Raw genomic sequence first — 15,751 nt, forward strand, 5'->3', positions numbered from 1 at the left:
TCCTTCCACGGCTCCTTTCTCGCGAGGCGGAAGAGCAGCAAGGGGGCGCTAGGAGAGGGAACTGGCTAGCGACGGTCCGGCGAGAGAGATCTGGGGTGCGGGGAAGTTGGGGAGCAGAACCTGCTAGGCGTCCGAGCACGGGAAGGCCGCGCCTGCCGGGCCCGTTAGGACAGAGGACAGAGGAGGAAGGGGAAGGCAGCTGTCGGGCGGTCCCCGGACAGAGGGTTCAGGGAGTGTGGACAGCGCTGCTCCCCGGATGGCGACGGCAGATACTTCGACCCCGGCCTCTAGCGGCCTCTCACCGAAGGAGGAAGGGGAGCTTGAAGATGGGGAGATCAGCGACGACGATAACAACAGCCGGAGCCGGAGCAGCAGCACCAGCAGTAGCGGCGGGGGGCTGTTACCGTACCCGCGGCGGAGGCCTCCCCACCCGACCCGGGGCGGTGGATCCGGGGGAGGCGGCGGCTCCTCGTCGTCCTCGTCCTCTTCACAGCAGCAGCTGAGGAATTTCTCACGCTCGCGGCACCCGTCGGAGCGGGGCCACCTCAGGGGACACAGCAGCTACCGACCCAAAGAACCGTTCCGGACTCATCCGCCCCCGGTGCGGATGCCTTCGGGCTCCCTGTCGGAAAGCAACCCCCGGCCGTCGTTCTGGGAGCGGAGCCATATAGCTTTGGACCGATTCCGCTTTCGAGGCAGGCCTTACCGGGGTGGGAGTCGCTGGAGTCGGGGGCGAGGAGTGGGTGAGCGAGGAGGCAAGCCGGGGTGCCGACCTCCTCTAGGAGGAGGAGCGGGATCCGGATTCGGCAGCAGTCAGAGCTGGCGAGAACCCTCTCCACCTCGCAAGAGCTGTATCCTTAACGTGGCGGTCTGCCCTGGGTGTGTCGCTGGAGCTCCCTTCGGCGTCATTGCTAGGTCCCCGAGTTTAACTTTTCAGAACCACTCATTTGTCACTGTTCGCCGGCAGACGGTCCGGTGCCACACACCACCGCTATTTTCTTAGATTGTTTTATTGGGTGTATGGTTTTTTGAGCATGAGCGAGTCATCGATTCGGGTCAGCTAGGGAAATAGAATACAGTCTAGGTTTTTAACAGTATACCAGCAGCCCTAATTTCATAAATACATGTTTTTTTTTTTTTTTGTTGTTCTTTTGCTTGAACCAGAATTTCGTATTTAATAGGAAATCGACTTAGATTATTAGAAAAACATCTTGAGAAATACTGTTACTGACGTTACATTCTGACTTTAGAATTCGTAATGTTTTCCTCTGTAATTTTACCGGTCTTTTTTTTTTTTTTTCCTCTTAACCTTCTAGAGTTATTCGTTCCGATTGCTGCCCTTTAAAAGTGTTAGTGTATGTTCGTACAAGAGCGTGTGTGTCTGCACGCGCGCGCATATGTGGATCCTTTATATGTACCTAATTTATCCTAATTCAGTTCTTTTAAATTCATAGGTAGTTTGGAAAGCTATGTGCATTAAGTTCACTTTCCTGTGTTCACTTTTTGGCTTTATAACTGTGCTGCTGACATGTAGGTCAGAAAGGTAAACTTACTAGCACTTTTATTTTAGAAAGGGAGGGATGTGTAGAGCATGGAGTAGTGGGGAAGAAAAACAGCCAATTTCCTAATTTTTGTTCCCTCTAACCTTATTATCCGTTATCTTTAACATTACCAATTTTCCTCGAGCTTTATGCTAAGACATGGAGCGTCCAAAGCTTTCCTGTTTTATGATGGGTTTATACACCCGACTTTTACTGTTTAAAATAGTTTAGTAGCACTAAGCTCTTTCATTACTAGCTGTAATTCCTATGATGTAATGATGGCTTAATGTATTAATTTTCTGTAAAATTTACATCTGACATTTGATTGGAAGACTAAAAAATATTTATATGGAGACCTTTAGGCCAGATTTGCTTTTTCTGGATGTCGTGATATTAAGTGGGCAAGGAATATTTAAAGAAACAACAAATTTTGGTTCCTGAGTCCTGACTATCACCCTGTCTTGGTTTAGAAGCATCTCAGTATTGTTTTGGAGAAAAATCACAGGTAGGTAACCTTTTAAAATCGGTGACATTTCTTTCATGAAGATTAGAAGACCTTTGCCCATTATTACTTGCAAACATGAGCCATCCATGGATATTTCTGCTTTCTGTATTAATAAACCAAGAATATTTAAATACATATAAACATGTTTTTTTTTTTAAAGGTTACATAAATGAGACTTGTAATTTGTGTTGGTGAAACAAATGAAAATAGAGTTTAGTAAAAAAAAAAATCACATAAATTTGAGGACAAAAGTCCTGTGGCAATTCAAAGGTTTTCTTGGTTTACTCTGCATTAGAAAGGTGTCGGTGATTATCCTTGCCTCCTGCCAGCCTTTACCTTTTTGTCTGTTCATTTGTTACTACTTGGGGATTATGCCATATACTCGTATTTGTATGTACTTACCGCAAAAAGAGAAGATAAATATCCATTGTGCTTATGTGACTTTTATTTCTCTGACAGCTTGTCAGAATCAGCTGTCTTGCAGATTGTTTTTTAGATACTGCACTTAATTTGAGAACAAGCTGGGTTTGATTCTCTGCATTATTGTTCTTATGAAATATCAGTAAACCACCCTAACATCAGTCTACTGTTGATAACTACCATTTTAAACTTTGAAATCAGATGAGAGTTAACATAATTAGCACAGTGGCTTAGATTAGTAAAGTCATCTCATCTTCATTTTTGGTTGCAGCTATGGTTTAAAAGTCATTTTAAAATCATTCTGTCTTAGCTGGGTGCAGCACATGCTTTTAATCTTAGGTAGAGGCAAGTGCATTTCTGTGAGTTTGGGGCCAGCCTGGTCCACAAATCAAGTTCCAGGACAGCCAGGACTGTTACACAGAGAAACTCGGTCTTGAAAAACCCTCCTAAAAAAAAAAAAAAAAAAAAAAAAGAAAGAAAGAAAGAAAAGAAAAAAAAAATCACCTTCTCTCTCCTTTCTCTTTTTGGTACTGAGTATTGAACCCAAGGCTCTACTACTGAAACTATGTCACTGGCTGATATAAAATTTTGCCTGGAGAGAGGATCTTGCAAAGTGCTCTCAATTCTGTCTCAGCCTCCGTTAGGACTGTAGGCATTTGGCACCATACTCAAAACAAATGCAGGTTTTTTTTCTTTCTTTTCTTTTGTCTTTTTTTTTTAAGATTTACTTTTATTAATTTTAGTTATGTATGTGTGTGTAAGCATGTATTCACATGAGTGCCCCAGGAAATCAGGGATGTCAGATTCCCCAGGGCTTGAGTTACAAGGCCTGCTGACCTGGGTGCTGGTAATCAAATTCGGGTCCTTCGGAAGAACAGTATGCACACACAACAGCAGAGCCATCCTCTCTATCCCAAACAGTTCCTTGTTTATTTTTCCTTCTACCACTGAGCTATTGTATTGGCAAGTGGTACATAAAAATAGTTAGTAGTAACATCCTGAAAAACTTTAGAATTAGATTGGGTAAGCAGGTATTGATTTGATCCTTATTATGCTATAGAAGTGGGAAGGATTCTGTCTAAGAGATAGTTAATGACCTAGCTAAATTGATTTTACTCCTTTTCGGTTGTTAGGTTACTTTTTGTTGGTTATTGAATTTATTCCCTTTGCAGATGTCTGCAATGCCTTTAGTATTTATTTGGTTTTTATTACTATAGTTGTACCTTTAGGTGGCTCACCTGGAATATAGATAATGGCACTTATGCACATTGAATGCATAAGTGGACAGGGAGAATAAATCTGGCTTCACCTAGAAGGTGTGTTGAATTGGGGTCAAGTTGAAGAACAGAAGCCTAGATACAAAGCTGCATAAATTGTGATGAGCAGGGAAAAGGTAAGATTGGAAAGGTAAGCACAGGTCACATAATAAAGGCATTCATTCTGAGGACTTTGGGCTCTAATGAAAATTAAAGAGAATGATTTGAAGTTTTATAACCTAAAGATTACTTTGGCAGCAGCATGGGCGTGGCTTGTGGACGATAGAAAACCCAAAATACCTTATCAATTCAGATTCCTCTCATGGGCAGTAAAACAGTGGGAGTACGTTAGAATGTTTTCAAATGAAAAAAAGACTGAATTCTGTCGACTGCAGATAGAACACCATTTCAAGAGTTGAAGAAAAAGGAGTTAGGAAATATTAACCAATGTAGATAAATGAGGAGACATGAGAGTTACAGAAGCTGAGACAACAGTGGTGTACAGTGTTACATGCTGCAGAGAAATCAGGTAAAATGAAGTTTGAAAATAATAGTCTATAAACTTAGATCAGCTTCTTTTGAATTAATAAAACCAGTTGGAGTCCATTTGGTGGGATGGTAGAAATATATTGAAAAGCTATTATTTTAAGAAGCTTGACTGAAAGCATGAGAAAAGCAGAGATTTACTACAATAGTTTTAACGGCAGAACTATTGCTTTTAAGTTAATATTTGGTCATGATTGGTTGTCAGGAGTTTGAAAGTATTTGATGGCTCTTTCATTATTAAACAGAGAAGACCTGTTACGTTTAAAATAAGTGAAAATACAAATGGTTTATTGAAACTGCATGTTTCCCAGGTTTTCATTTCTTAATTTGCAGAATGAAATTCATATTATATTTATGAATGTTTGAAATTGGAAAATACATTTTGAGTACCCTTTAAATTGTTATTTTTTGTTACATGGCTTTTACGTTAATTGTACATGTGTCAGATTTAGCAAAGTTGTGAAATCTCAATTTTTTATGTATTAGTTATTTAAGAAATGTTTTTTTTATAAATTACTAATTGTCAGTGTTCATTTCTTATTTCTTACTTTTTAAAATTTGAAATGAGAAGAAACTAATAAAGAGAAGATTTCTTCCTGATTATCAGAAGTGTAAATTGTCAACATCTGTGACACTTTCTCCCCCTTCCTTCAGAAAGCATCCTTAACATCCATTCACTTTGGGTTTTGCTCATACTTACAGAAGGAACGATGCTACAACCTAACTGGGTGGACTACCTGTGGATTCAACTGGTAATTTCTGACACTAATGATTTTGTAAGTGGACTGTTGGTATGGATGTTAAATTGCAATATGGGCACATAAGCAGGCATTAGCAGCACATGTATTAAATGGAATTTAGTAATTTAAAAATATTTCATCTTGAAAAATTAAGGGAGAAAAATTCATCTATAACTTAAGTTTTTTTAAAAAATTTAACTGGAAATTTTTTGGAAACTGGTTTCCTTAATATGCTGTTCAGCCAAAAGTTTTGGAAGATCTCCGTCAAGAAAACAGAATCATTCATCTAAAAGTGAGAACTGTGGGGAAGAAACTTTTGAAGATCTGCTTTTAAAGTACAAGCAAATCCAACTGGAATTAGAGTGCATCAATAAGGATGAGAAACTAGCTCTGAGCAGCAAAGAAGAGAGTGCACAGGAAGACCCTAAAGCATTGCATTTAGAGGACCAAACAAGCACTGATAATGTCAGTATTGCAAAAGACCCAAGTAAAGAAGTTGCTCCTGAGGAGAAAATGAAAGTCAAAACATTTCAGGCATTTGAATTAAAACCACTCAGGCAAAAACTGACTTTACCAGGGGATAAAAACCGGGTGAAAAGAGTGAAAGATGGAACAAAGCAGCTATCCTTGAAATCCAGTACTACAGATGATAGCCAAGGTAATGGAGTTATGATTGGAGTTAGATTTTAATGTATTTAAGTTTTGTTAAAGGCTGTCTAGTTAAAAATTTTTATCTGTACTTCAATTAAGAATGCCAATTTTCTGTAAATTCTTTTTTACTTTTATTATAGGTCTTATTACTTAATAATTTTCGTTTACTAAGTACTTTGGTTGAGGCCTTGGTCTCAGTCTGTAGTCCAGCCTGCCCTGGAACTTGCTGTATAGAGGTTCATGCCTAAAACTTGTAATCCATCTGCCTCAGCTTCCTGAGTATTGGGATTACAAGTATGACTTCTGCCAATCTTTATTTTGTTTTTGGCCTTGTCTGCTTGCTATCCAGTACTTGAACATGTGTTGAATATAAGTGAAAATAGTGGGCATCTTTGCTTCATAATAAAAGGAAGTTTTCCGTTAAGCATGATGTTTCAGTGTTTTGTAGATTTGTAAGTTTTTAAGGTTTATTAGGTACAGAAAGTTTTCTTCCCTATTCCTAGTCTAATAAAAGTTTTAAAATTGTGAATAGATATTGAAGTTTAGTCATGTTTTTCATTATTGATGAGTTATATCAATTGATTTTGTAGTGCCTAAGCTGTCTTTTTAAGCTGGGTGTGGTGGTGCCTTTAGTGCAGCACTTGGGAGGCAGGGGCACATGGATCTCTGTGAGTTTGAGGTTAGCCTGATCTACAAAGGGTAGCCAGGGCTACACACAAAGAAACCCTGTCTTGAAAAACAAAAAACAAAACAAACCAACCCTCACCCACCAAAAAACAAAACAAAACCAAAACCCTGATGTTTTATGCCTGAAATAGTTTGTATATGTTTTTTAAAATCCCTGTTTAGTGTTTTCTTTATTAACATATTTTTTTATGCAGTAAAACATACTCTTTTTAGTATATAGTTTCTCTAAATTTTGACTAATGTAGACAGTTGAGTAACTACTAATCATCACCAGCCATTACAATTAAGGTACATGCCTCTTTATTTTTATGATATTTTTCTTGTATGTATGTATCATGTATGTGTGTCACCAGCAGACTTGTAGGACAAGCGCTTTACTTACTGAACTCAATCTTGTTATCCCTATTCCTTTAATACTTATGGGTCTCTAATCTTTAGTCCATCTGGTAACCACTGATCTGCCCCCAGGATTTCCCAGAGTAACTTAATTGGTATCATTCAGTTTATTTCTGTATGTATTTACTTTTTGCTGGTACTGAGGATTGAACCTATGGCCTCACACATGCTAAGCAAGCATTTTATTGCTGAGATTCTCAACTCTTACTTTCTGTTTTGTAATAGAAATAGGCAGGGTCTCACTAAGTTGCTCAAGATAGCCTTGACTATGATGATCTTGCTTCCACCTTGCAAGTCACTGGGATTACAGGCTGGTACTACCAGCCCTGCCCTCTGATTCTAGACTGTTTGTTTGTTTGTTTTTGTTTTGTTTTGTTTTCTCTCTCTCTTAGCACACTGTTTGAAATTCATCATGTAGTTTTATATATCATTAACTCTTTTTTTAAATTGCTGAGTAGTATTCTCATGTATGACCCTACAGTAGTTTATGCATATGGCAGAGGGATGTTTGTATTTTAATATAAAGGTTGACTAGTAATTCATCTATGCTTCTAACCGTAATATTCCCACCCCTGTTTTCTTTGCCAAATTTTAATGTAAGGTTAAGATACCCATAAAATGAATTGAGATGGTTTCCTGGTTGTTTTCTTCTATGGAGTAATTTAAGATTAGAATCATACCTGGAATATGTAGTGGGTTTTTCCAGTAAAAGTGCCTGAGTTTAGATGGAAGTTTTGTTTGTTTGTTTTTTGGGATTTTTTTTTTTTGATTCATGTTGCCTTGGAGATTTAACCCAGGGCTTGGCATGTGCTAGGAAAACATTGTACAACTGAGCTATGCCTGATAAGGACAGCATTTGTGTGTGCCTATGACTGTGTATCGAACAGCATATGAAGCAAGTGCTTTGACAGCATGCTGGATCCCCAGTTTGTATTTTCCTTTTTGTTTTAAGTAGTTTCAAGTTGAGAAGTATGACAGTAATTATTTTTTAAATTATTAGACTGAATATGTATGTGTGTGTCTGCATGTTCACATGAGCACTGTAGTGCATAGGTGGAACTCAGAGGACAACTTGTGAAGTCATTTCTCCCTTTCTACATTTGTGTGTTCTGGGGACTGAACTGAGATTGCCAGGCCTGTGAAGCAAGTACAGTGCCCAATGAGCCATCACCGTGTTCTCAAAGCTCTTTACAAGACGTTTCCCCTGAATTAGAATTCCATGTTGGTTATTTTCACCAGACTGAAGATGGTTTTGGCATATATTGTTGATTTTGAAAAACCAGCTGTCAGTCTTAAGGGTAGTTAATTTGAAGGTAATGTAGCTTTCTTTAATCGTTTGAAAAAAAAAAATCCCACTTTTGTGCTTGATAGTATATAGTTTAGTTACAGGTTAGTGTTGATTGTAGATTTCTTTTTATTACTCAACTTGGGATTTGTTGTGCTTCTTGTTTGTGAATTTGATCTTTCATTAGTTCTGGAAAAAATATTTACATTCTATGCTAACATCTGAATTTAGAATTTCTGGAATATATAGCATATATAGATATATGCTATAATAAATCATTTCACTGTATTTTTCATGTTTCTTAGTAATACATAGAACTCAGCTGCATAAATTCTGGAAAGCTTTCTGTTGCTGTATCTTTCATTTTATGCATTCTCTTTTCAGCTTTGTCTGATTGATCTGCTTTAAGGCCATCTATTGAGTCTTCAGTTTCAATTACAGTTTTTGTTTTAATATCCCATCTTTGTTTCTTAAGTCACTTTTGACATTGTTTTACATTTCTCTCATAATTTCAAGTAATTTTTTCTTTTTTTCCTCAAGTTGTGTGCCATGTAGCCTTGTCTGGTCTCAAATTCTGTTTTGGCTGAGTCTGACTTTGAACTCCTGATTCTCCTGTCTCTGCCTTAATAGGCTTCCCACATACCAGGCTCAGCTTTCTGGGATCAGTTTTTATATTTGAAGTTTTCAAGGCCACTCATTGGTATAAATTTGGAAATCAGAATGATGACTGCTTTTGATTCCATATTCTAAAGGTTGTTCTTTTCCTTTCTAATAAGGTAGAAATTTACTTATAATTTTTGTCAAGTATTACATTGTAGGATAAAGAATATATAGAAAAGACGTTAGAGTTATGTGTGAATGCTTGCAGTAATTCCTATGAAAGATCATATATGACAGACTGGTATCTGTGGAAGAAAAATTGAAGGAAATAAAAAACCAAAAAGGTACCTAATATGCTTCTCTGAGTCTATCAGTTATATACATAAGTGTTTTCTGCATGTGTACCCTGCCCTTTCCTTTGCTCAAGAAGATTCTGCTGTTGAATGCCTTTTTTCATTGTTCTCAATGGTTCTTTTACATCTTCATATTTTTCATATTATTTACATGTGAATTTGTTTTTATTTGAGATGATAGAACTCAATTCCATCTGTTTACTTCCTTGTAAACATACTAGTCTTATTAATTTTCATTTTAATTCTTCCACACAGAGGAAGCAAAGATCCCCTTCTTGTGTGTGACTGCTTTGTTTTATATGGCCTGCTCCTTCTCTCTGGTTTATATTGCTTTATTTTTAACTGCTTTCACTTATGGAGGTACTTGGGAAAAAATTGAGATGTTTTATCTTGAAATTTAGTCCTCACCCTTTTATCTTTAACCATTACCATTAATTTCTCTCAAGCGTTTGTCTTCTCTTCAGTGAGATTTCAGGAAAGGCTAGATTGTACCTCCTCAGTATTTAAATTCCCATTTCTCTATGAATCCAATACAGTTTCTACCACAGAACAGAAACTGGAGTGTTAAAGCTACACTCGACTAGGTTCTGCACAATCCATTTGCTGAAATTCAGTGGCTCTTTTTCACATTTTATTTTATTTTTTAAAATTATTTTTATTATTTATACAACATTCTGCCTGGACACCAGATCTTACTATAGATGGTTATGGGCCACCATGTGCTTGCTGGGAATTGAATTCAGGACCTTTGGAAGAACAGCAGGTGTTCTCAAACTCTGAGCCATCTTTCTGGCCCCCTCTTCACATTTTATTTGAGTACTTGATTCCAGGCTCTTCAAAGTGTTAATTAACAAAAAAAAACTGTTTATGCCTCCATAGGTTTGCTTTTATTTTTACTTATTTTTTGTTACCTTTTTTTTTTTTTTTTTTTTTTGCTGCCTAGGCTTATCTCCAATTCCTAGGTTTAAGCAATCATCCCACTTGAGAATCTGGCTCTATAGATGTACACTACTGCACCCTAATGGTGACTGTGGCATCAGAAGCTTGCATTTTAGAAGGAAACAGCAAACATGATGAGCAAATTAGCTATCATGAAAGAAGTATTAGCAGGCTAAACAGGAAGGGAGTAGGATGAGTGGTTGAAGGTTAGTAAGTTGTTCAATGTAGTGTTCAATTTGAAGGTGTTATTTAAAAAATTTGCAGACTTTAAGAAAGGACAAATGAGGGGTTGGTTACCCAGAGGCTATTTAAGCTGTGGGCTGGCTTTCCCCAGGGTCAGATGATTGTTCAAGGTTCCTGAATAAATTGCATTGAAAAAAAAAAAGAAAAGAAAATTCTCTCTCCACCAAGTAAACTGTACCTTTGTAAAAACATGTTTATGATTACACCTACTAGTAAAAACCGGTATGAAAAAAAAATGTTAAATAAAAAAAAAAGAAAGGACAAATGAATGATTGGAAGAAGACATTTCTGAGCAGAAAAACATTGATTTTAAAGACAGGCTAGCATCACCTGTCAGCTTATAGAAATACAAACTATTGGGCCTTTCCCAAGATTTAGTGAATTGTGAGCTCTGGAAGTAGACTCAGAGGCCTGTTTATAGCCAGCCCCTCTGTTAGTTTCTCATATGCCCTAAAGTTAGAGAATCTCTGCACTGGAATAATGACCCTAACTGCAGATGGATTCCTGGCATACTTGAGAATAACAAGACGACATCTTACTAAGGAAGAAGGCATGAGTATTGGAGGGGAGACTAGAGATGGTGTGTGGAGGCACATCATCTAGAATCTTACAAAAACTTCCAAGTTCTGAATCAAGTGGGAAGGCCACGCTTAAAAGGTTTAAGTCAAAGACCCAACTTCTGTTTTCAAGAGATTTCTTCTGCCTACAGTGTGGAGAATATTTCATAGTAAAGAGAAATTTGGGAGTTTCTGTAATATATAATTCTAATCCAGCCCCCGGGATCTTAACAAGCAGCTGTAGCTAGCGGTCCTGTAACTCACTCTATAGACCAGGCCTCTGCCTTTTGAGTACTGGGATTAATTGTATATACTACCATATTGGCCTCTTCCTTCCTTCCTTCCTGTCTCTCCCCCCTCCTTTGTCTTCTTTAAGAATACTTTTCCATCTGGGTGGTGGTACATGCCTTAAATCCCAGCACAAGTTTTCCATTGTGCTCAGAAGATACATTCTAGTAGGTATTTGCTCCTGTGCTACATTAAAGGAGGTTTTGCACTTTCTACAGAAGCAGGAGATCTTAACTCTTAGATGTCTCATGGCCAGGTGAAACTTAGAATGCTTGTGTAGGAGAAAAATTTAGTGCTTTCTGTACTTATTGGAATGCTGTGGGTTTTTCTTGTTTGTTTTGTTGTTTAGCTTGTTTAGTTTAGTTTTTTTTTTGGTTGTTGTTACTTTGACATGTGATTGATTTTTATTGTGCAGGTACATGTGTCTTATTTTATTGAGACAGGGTTTCATCAAAAAGCTCTGGCTGGCCTGGTACTTGCTATATAGACCAGGATGGCCTTGATCTACCAGCTCCTGCCTCCCAAGTGCTGGGATTAAATATGTGGTACATGAAAAAAAGATAGTGATCTCAGAAAATAGTAGTGCGTATTTTATATATTAAGTGAGTTTTTAAAAATGCCCTGTACTGTAATGAATATGTTGCTTAACTTTGAAAAAGACTGGAAGTGTGTTTGTAGAAGTCGAAAGATTTGCAGTGTTTAGCATGAAGTAAGTAGAACAAGGAGTGTTACTGGAAATACAATGGTGAGCTGTAGCACCAGGTGTAAACAGCATGGGTCATAACACAGTGAGATTCCGATGTGTTAGAAGGGTGTGACTGTGTGGTCCTGTGTGACTCAGATTATTTGGTCACAGTTTTATATACTTTCTGTTTTTATATATTCTCGTACTGTTTCTTTGAGATGATAATCATGCATAGGTAAATGTGCAGTTTTTGTTAGGTTAAAATTACTTCTTCCCTCTCCTCCCACCCTATTTTTTTGCTTCAGTACTGAGGATAGACACAACACAAGTTAGACAAGTGATCTAAAGCACTAAATTATACTCCCAGCTTTGAACACATTCTAATACATGATTCATTTTATAATGAATAAGCTGTTTTTGCTTTCCACTTCTCTGTATCAAGACTGAGCTCAGGGCTTTCCACATGCTGAGTAAGCTGTCTACCACTGTGCTATACTTCCGCCCCTCCCCCCCCCCTTTTTTTTTCTTGTTGTTTGAAGTAGGATCTCACTGAGTTGTCCAGGTTGTCTTTGAACTCACTTTTCACTTTGTAGTTCAGGCAGGGCTTGCATGTTGTGATCCTTCTTGCCACAGTTTTCTAAGTAGCTGGGCCACCTGGTCTGACTAGATTTTTTTTTTTTTTAAGTCTTAGGTTAGAAGGAATCTGCCTCAGATTTGATGACTACCCTCTATTTTATCTGTGGTGCTTCAGTAATTGCTCTCTGTTTATTGAACAAGTTGCATGTTTTTCACCAGGTGGTATACCTGTACAACCAAGTTAAGCTGTTTTGAACACTAACAGTTTGGTATTTTGGAAGAAAACCAAATCATAAAATACTAGGCTTGAAATTTAAACCTGCAACTTCAGTTGTGTCACCTTGAAAGATTTCCGAGTTTTAATTTCATTAGCTGAAGACTCTTGTCTCAGGACGACTGTAGTAATTAGTGCTGTTACTATATGATCTGTAAAACTTATGTATTAGATAATGTGTACCGTTGGATAAGTTTGGGTCCAAAGCTAAAAATCTGAAAACACTTGGAATGAATTCAATTTTGTTGCTACATAAACTGTTCATGCTTGTGTTCTCCTAAATAAATGGCCAGTTATATGACACATAAACCTGTAGTCTAAATATCAGGTTCATTCTTTATTTTAATTGTAATCGTTTGTCATTGTGGTTTCGCTATTTAGTAATGAAGCTTTATTTTGTTTATCTATTGCATAAATTCTGTTCCTATTCTAAATAATTATTTTTAGTTAGAAAGCTATTTTATCAAATTGTCTTTTTTAATACTTGAGTCATTTGCCTGATAGCTTTTAGAATGAGGCTGGTGTTATAAGCTTTGTCAGATGCATATTCTCATTCTCTCTTCCTCTGTGTGTGTGTGTTGGCAAGAGATGAATTTTGGATGTTCTTTAATTTTGAGATAGGGTCTCATTGGGACCTGGGGCTCAGTCATGCTGGCCGGCTGGCTAGTGAGTGCCAGCCATCACCTTGTCTCTGTCTTTTCAGTGCTGAGATTACAAATGCAAGCTACCACTCTCGGCTTTTTATGTAGTCTGGAGATCAAACTTGGGTTCTCATACTTATGTGGCTGCTGTTTTATGGACTGAGCTATTTCTTCAGTTCTTAATTCTCTTTAATTTGTATAATTATATTTATATAATAAAAGAATAATATTCTTTACTTTTGATTGAGGTCATGAGAACAAGACAATAATATTGACACGCTTTAAAATAATTCCTGATTTAATATAGCGTTACTTCCATTTTAATTGTGGCTATATTTTAGAATATTCAAAAGATGCTATTTTATTTTAAAGGATTAGAAGATAAAGAACAAAATTTAACAAGAAGAATTAGTACTTCAGATATTCTATCTGAAAAGGTAAGCTGCTGCTTTGTGGGATTATCTCTCCATGACCTGTACTTGCACTGCTGTAGTCTGTACTTTTGGCTTTACTTATTTTAGAGACTTGACCTCATTATGTAGCTCTGGCTGGTCTCAAACTTGCCTTTGTTTCCTGGTTGCTGGGCTGGTGGGTGCTACCATGCATAATTTGTAGTCTATTATTTAGAAATTTTTGCTGTGACCTTATTTAGACATTCTGGAGAGTTGTCTTAGAGTTTCTTTCCACTGAAGCCTATAAACTCCTATTAACTTGATGTGTAATTCATTATAGGTGATCTTCTTGTTTATTGTTTTTGAAACTTTTAATTTTTACAGAGTTTATTTTCCAGTTTTGCTGTATGTGTTTCATCTTACATGGGATGTTTTGGAATTAGGTAGATCTTGATCTGGAGTCATATTTTAACTCCGTACTAACTGAAAGAACTGCTAGCTGAGTTCTTTGGCCTTGGTGTTCCTCTACTTTATTTAAAATGAGTGTAATGTCATGTGTTCTCTGGGTTGTTGTGAGGCTTTAATAGAATAAAGTACAGAAGTATCAAACATTGTTTAAAATGTGATACATATGGAGTAACTTAAGCCTTTTCTTTTTATAGATCTGCAGTATTTGCAATTTCTTCTATTGTGATTTCAGTTTGTTGTTATGAGTAAACTGAAATGATTCAAAGAGTCTAGGAAAGATGGTCCTGAATTTAGGAAGGATAATGTGACAATGAACACACACTCATAAATATTTGTTTTTTAATATCCTCACAGTAACCATATGAAGTAAGTTGACATTATGTATGTTTTGTAGATGAAGTAAGATACATTTGGATAGGTTAAGTGACTTGCCTAATTTACATAGGAGTTAGATGTCAGAGCAAGAACTGAATGAGGTCCTCTGACTCCTATTTCAGTGATCTTGGTTTTTGCGTAGCTACTTTAAGGACCATATAGTTGTATGACAGAATCGTTAATATTCATTTCATTCCAAGGGGAGTAGTTGCATAAAGTAATCTCAGTGAAGAAAAACAACATTTTTGGTAAAATCTAAATCTGTATTTCCAGTATAACTGCACTATTCAGAACTGAAATGTGGGGCTGGAGAAATGGCTCAGCAGTTAAGAGTTGTTATTTTTCTAGAGGACCCAAGTTTACTTCTTAACACCTATATTGGGCACCTCACAACCACCTGTAACTCCAGCTTCAAGGGATCTGACACTCTCTTCTGGCTTTTGAGGGTATCCTTATATATTATTTAGAGTCCAATGTGATAGTATAGGCCTGTAATTTCAACAGTTAGGAGATTGAGTCCAGAAGGATTGTGAATTCAAGGCTAACCTGAAACAAACATTCATGTCTAACTTGGGCTACATAATGAGCTGAGACAAACAACAGATGTAATGATGTTTACTTGTAGTTTTCAACAGTGGAAGGGTAAATACTAAGCTGAAGTCATTAATTAGTATCACTTTTTTCTTAATACTTACAAATAAAAATAATTGGAGTTTAAGAAAATATAATTATACAATACAATTAGACAAAGTTATGTGGGTCTTTTAATGTATTGGAATATGAAACCATTCTTCTGCCTCTTCATAACTTTAAAAGAATTCTCCAATCTGAACACTTAAGAACTTCTGCTTAGAATAGCTTGTTATTTTCAGTTACATATCTGGAAGTGTGTAGAGCTGGCTAATTTTCTAAAGTTAGTTCGGGGTATAATTAGTAGGAATAAGAAGTTCTGGTGAACCTTCCCAATGATGAGTGCTCTCTGTCACAAACAACTCCATATTTGGCTAAGGCTGAGGATCTGGCTTGCTTCCGTGTATGTGGACCTATCTGCATTGCCCACGTGGCACGCTGGGGTTGGCTACCCAGAGGCTATTTAAGCTGTGGGCTGGCTTTCCCCAGGGTCAGAAGATTGTTCAAGGTTCCTGAATAAACTGCATTGAAAAAAAAAAAGTTTTGGTGAGCTATTCTAGAATGATCAGAAAGACAAGACTTTTGATGTTTTCATTATAAAGAAGAAATAAAGACATAATAGGATCTGATTTAAATGTTATAGTATAGACACACATTGAAACAGCCAAGTACCCATCAGTTTGCATATTGTTCATATATCAGT

General features: G+C 37.1%; 1 protein-coding gene and 1 long non-coding RNA gene across 2 annotated transcripts in view; both read left to right on the forward strand.

Moving 5' to 3' along the window:
- The first annotated feature begins 30 nt into the window (after positions 1-30).
- The window catches only part of Zfc3h1 (zinc finger C3H1-type containing), a 53,266-nt gene continuing 37,545 nt past the window's right edge, over positions 31-15,751 (forward strand). Inside the window, exons 1-3 of the mRNA XM_021644844.2 lie at positions 31-851; positions 5,250-5,666; positions 13,556-13,620. Coding sequence (XP_021500519.1) covers positions 257-851; positions 5,250-5,666; positions 13,556-13,620 — 1,077 coding nt within the window. The 5' untranslated portion in view covers positions 31-256. The remainder of the gene's footprint in view (positions 852-5,249; positions 5,667-13,555; positions 13,621-15,751) is intronic.
- On the forward strand, positions 858-4,871 carry LOC132652444 (uncharacterized). Its single transcript, XR_009590025.1, has 2 exons — positions 858-4,251; positions 4,840-4,871. It is a non-coding gene; the product is annotated as an uncharacterized LOC132652444 (long non-coding RNA).

The sequence above is a fragment of the Meriones unguiculatus genome, chromosome 2 (genome assembly GCF_030254825.1).
Source record: "Meriones unguiculatus strain TT.TT164.6M chromosome 2, Bangor_MerUng_6.1, whole genome shotgun sequence".
In the NCBI taxonomy this organism is placed as follows: Eukaryota; Metazoa; Chordata; class Mammalia; order Rodentia; family Muridae; genus Meriones; species Meriones unguiculatus.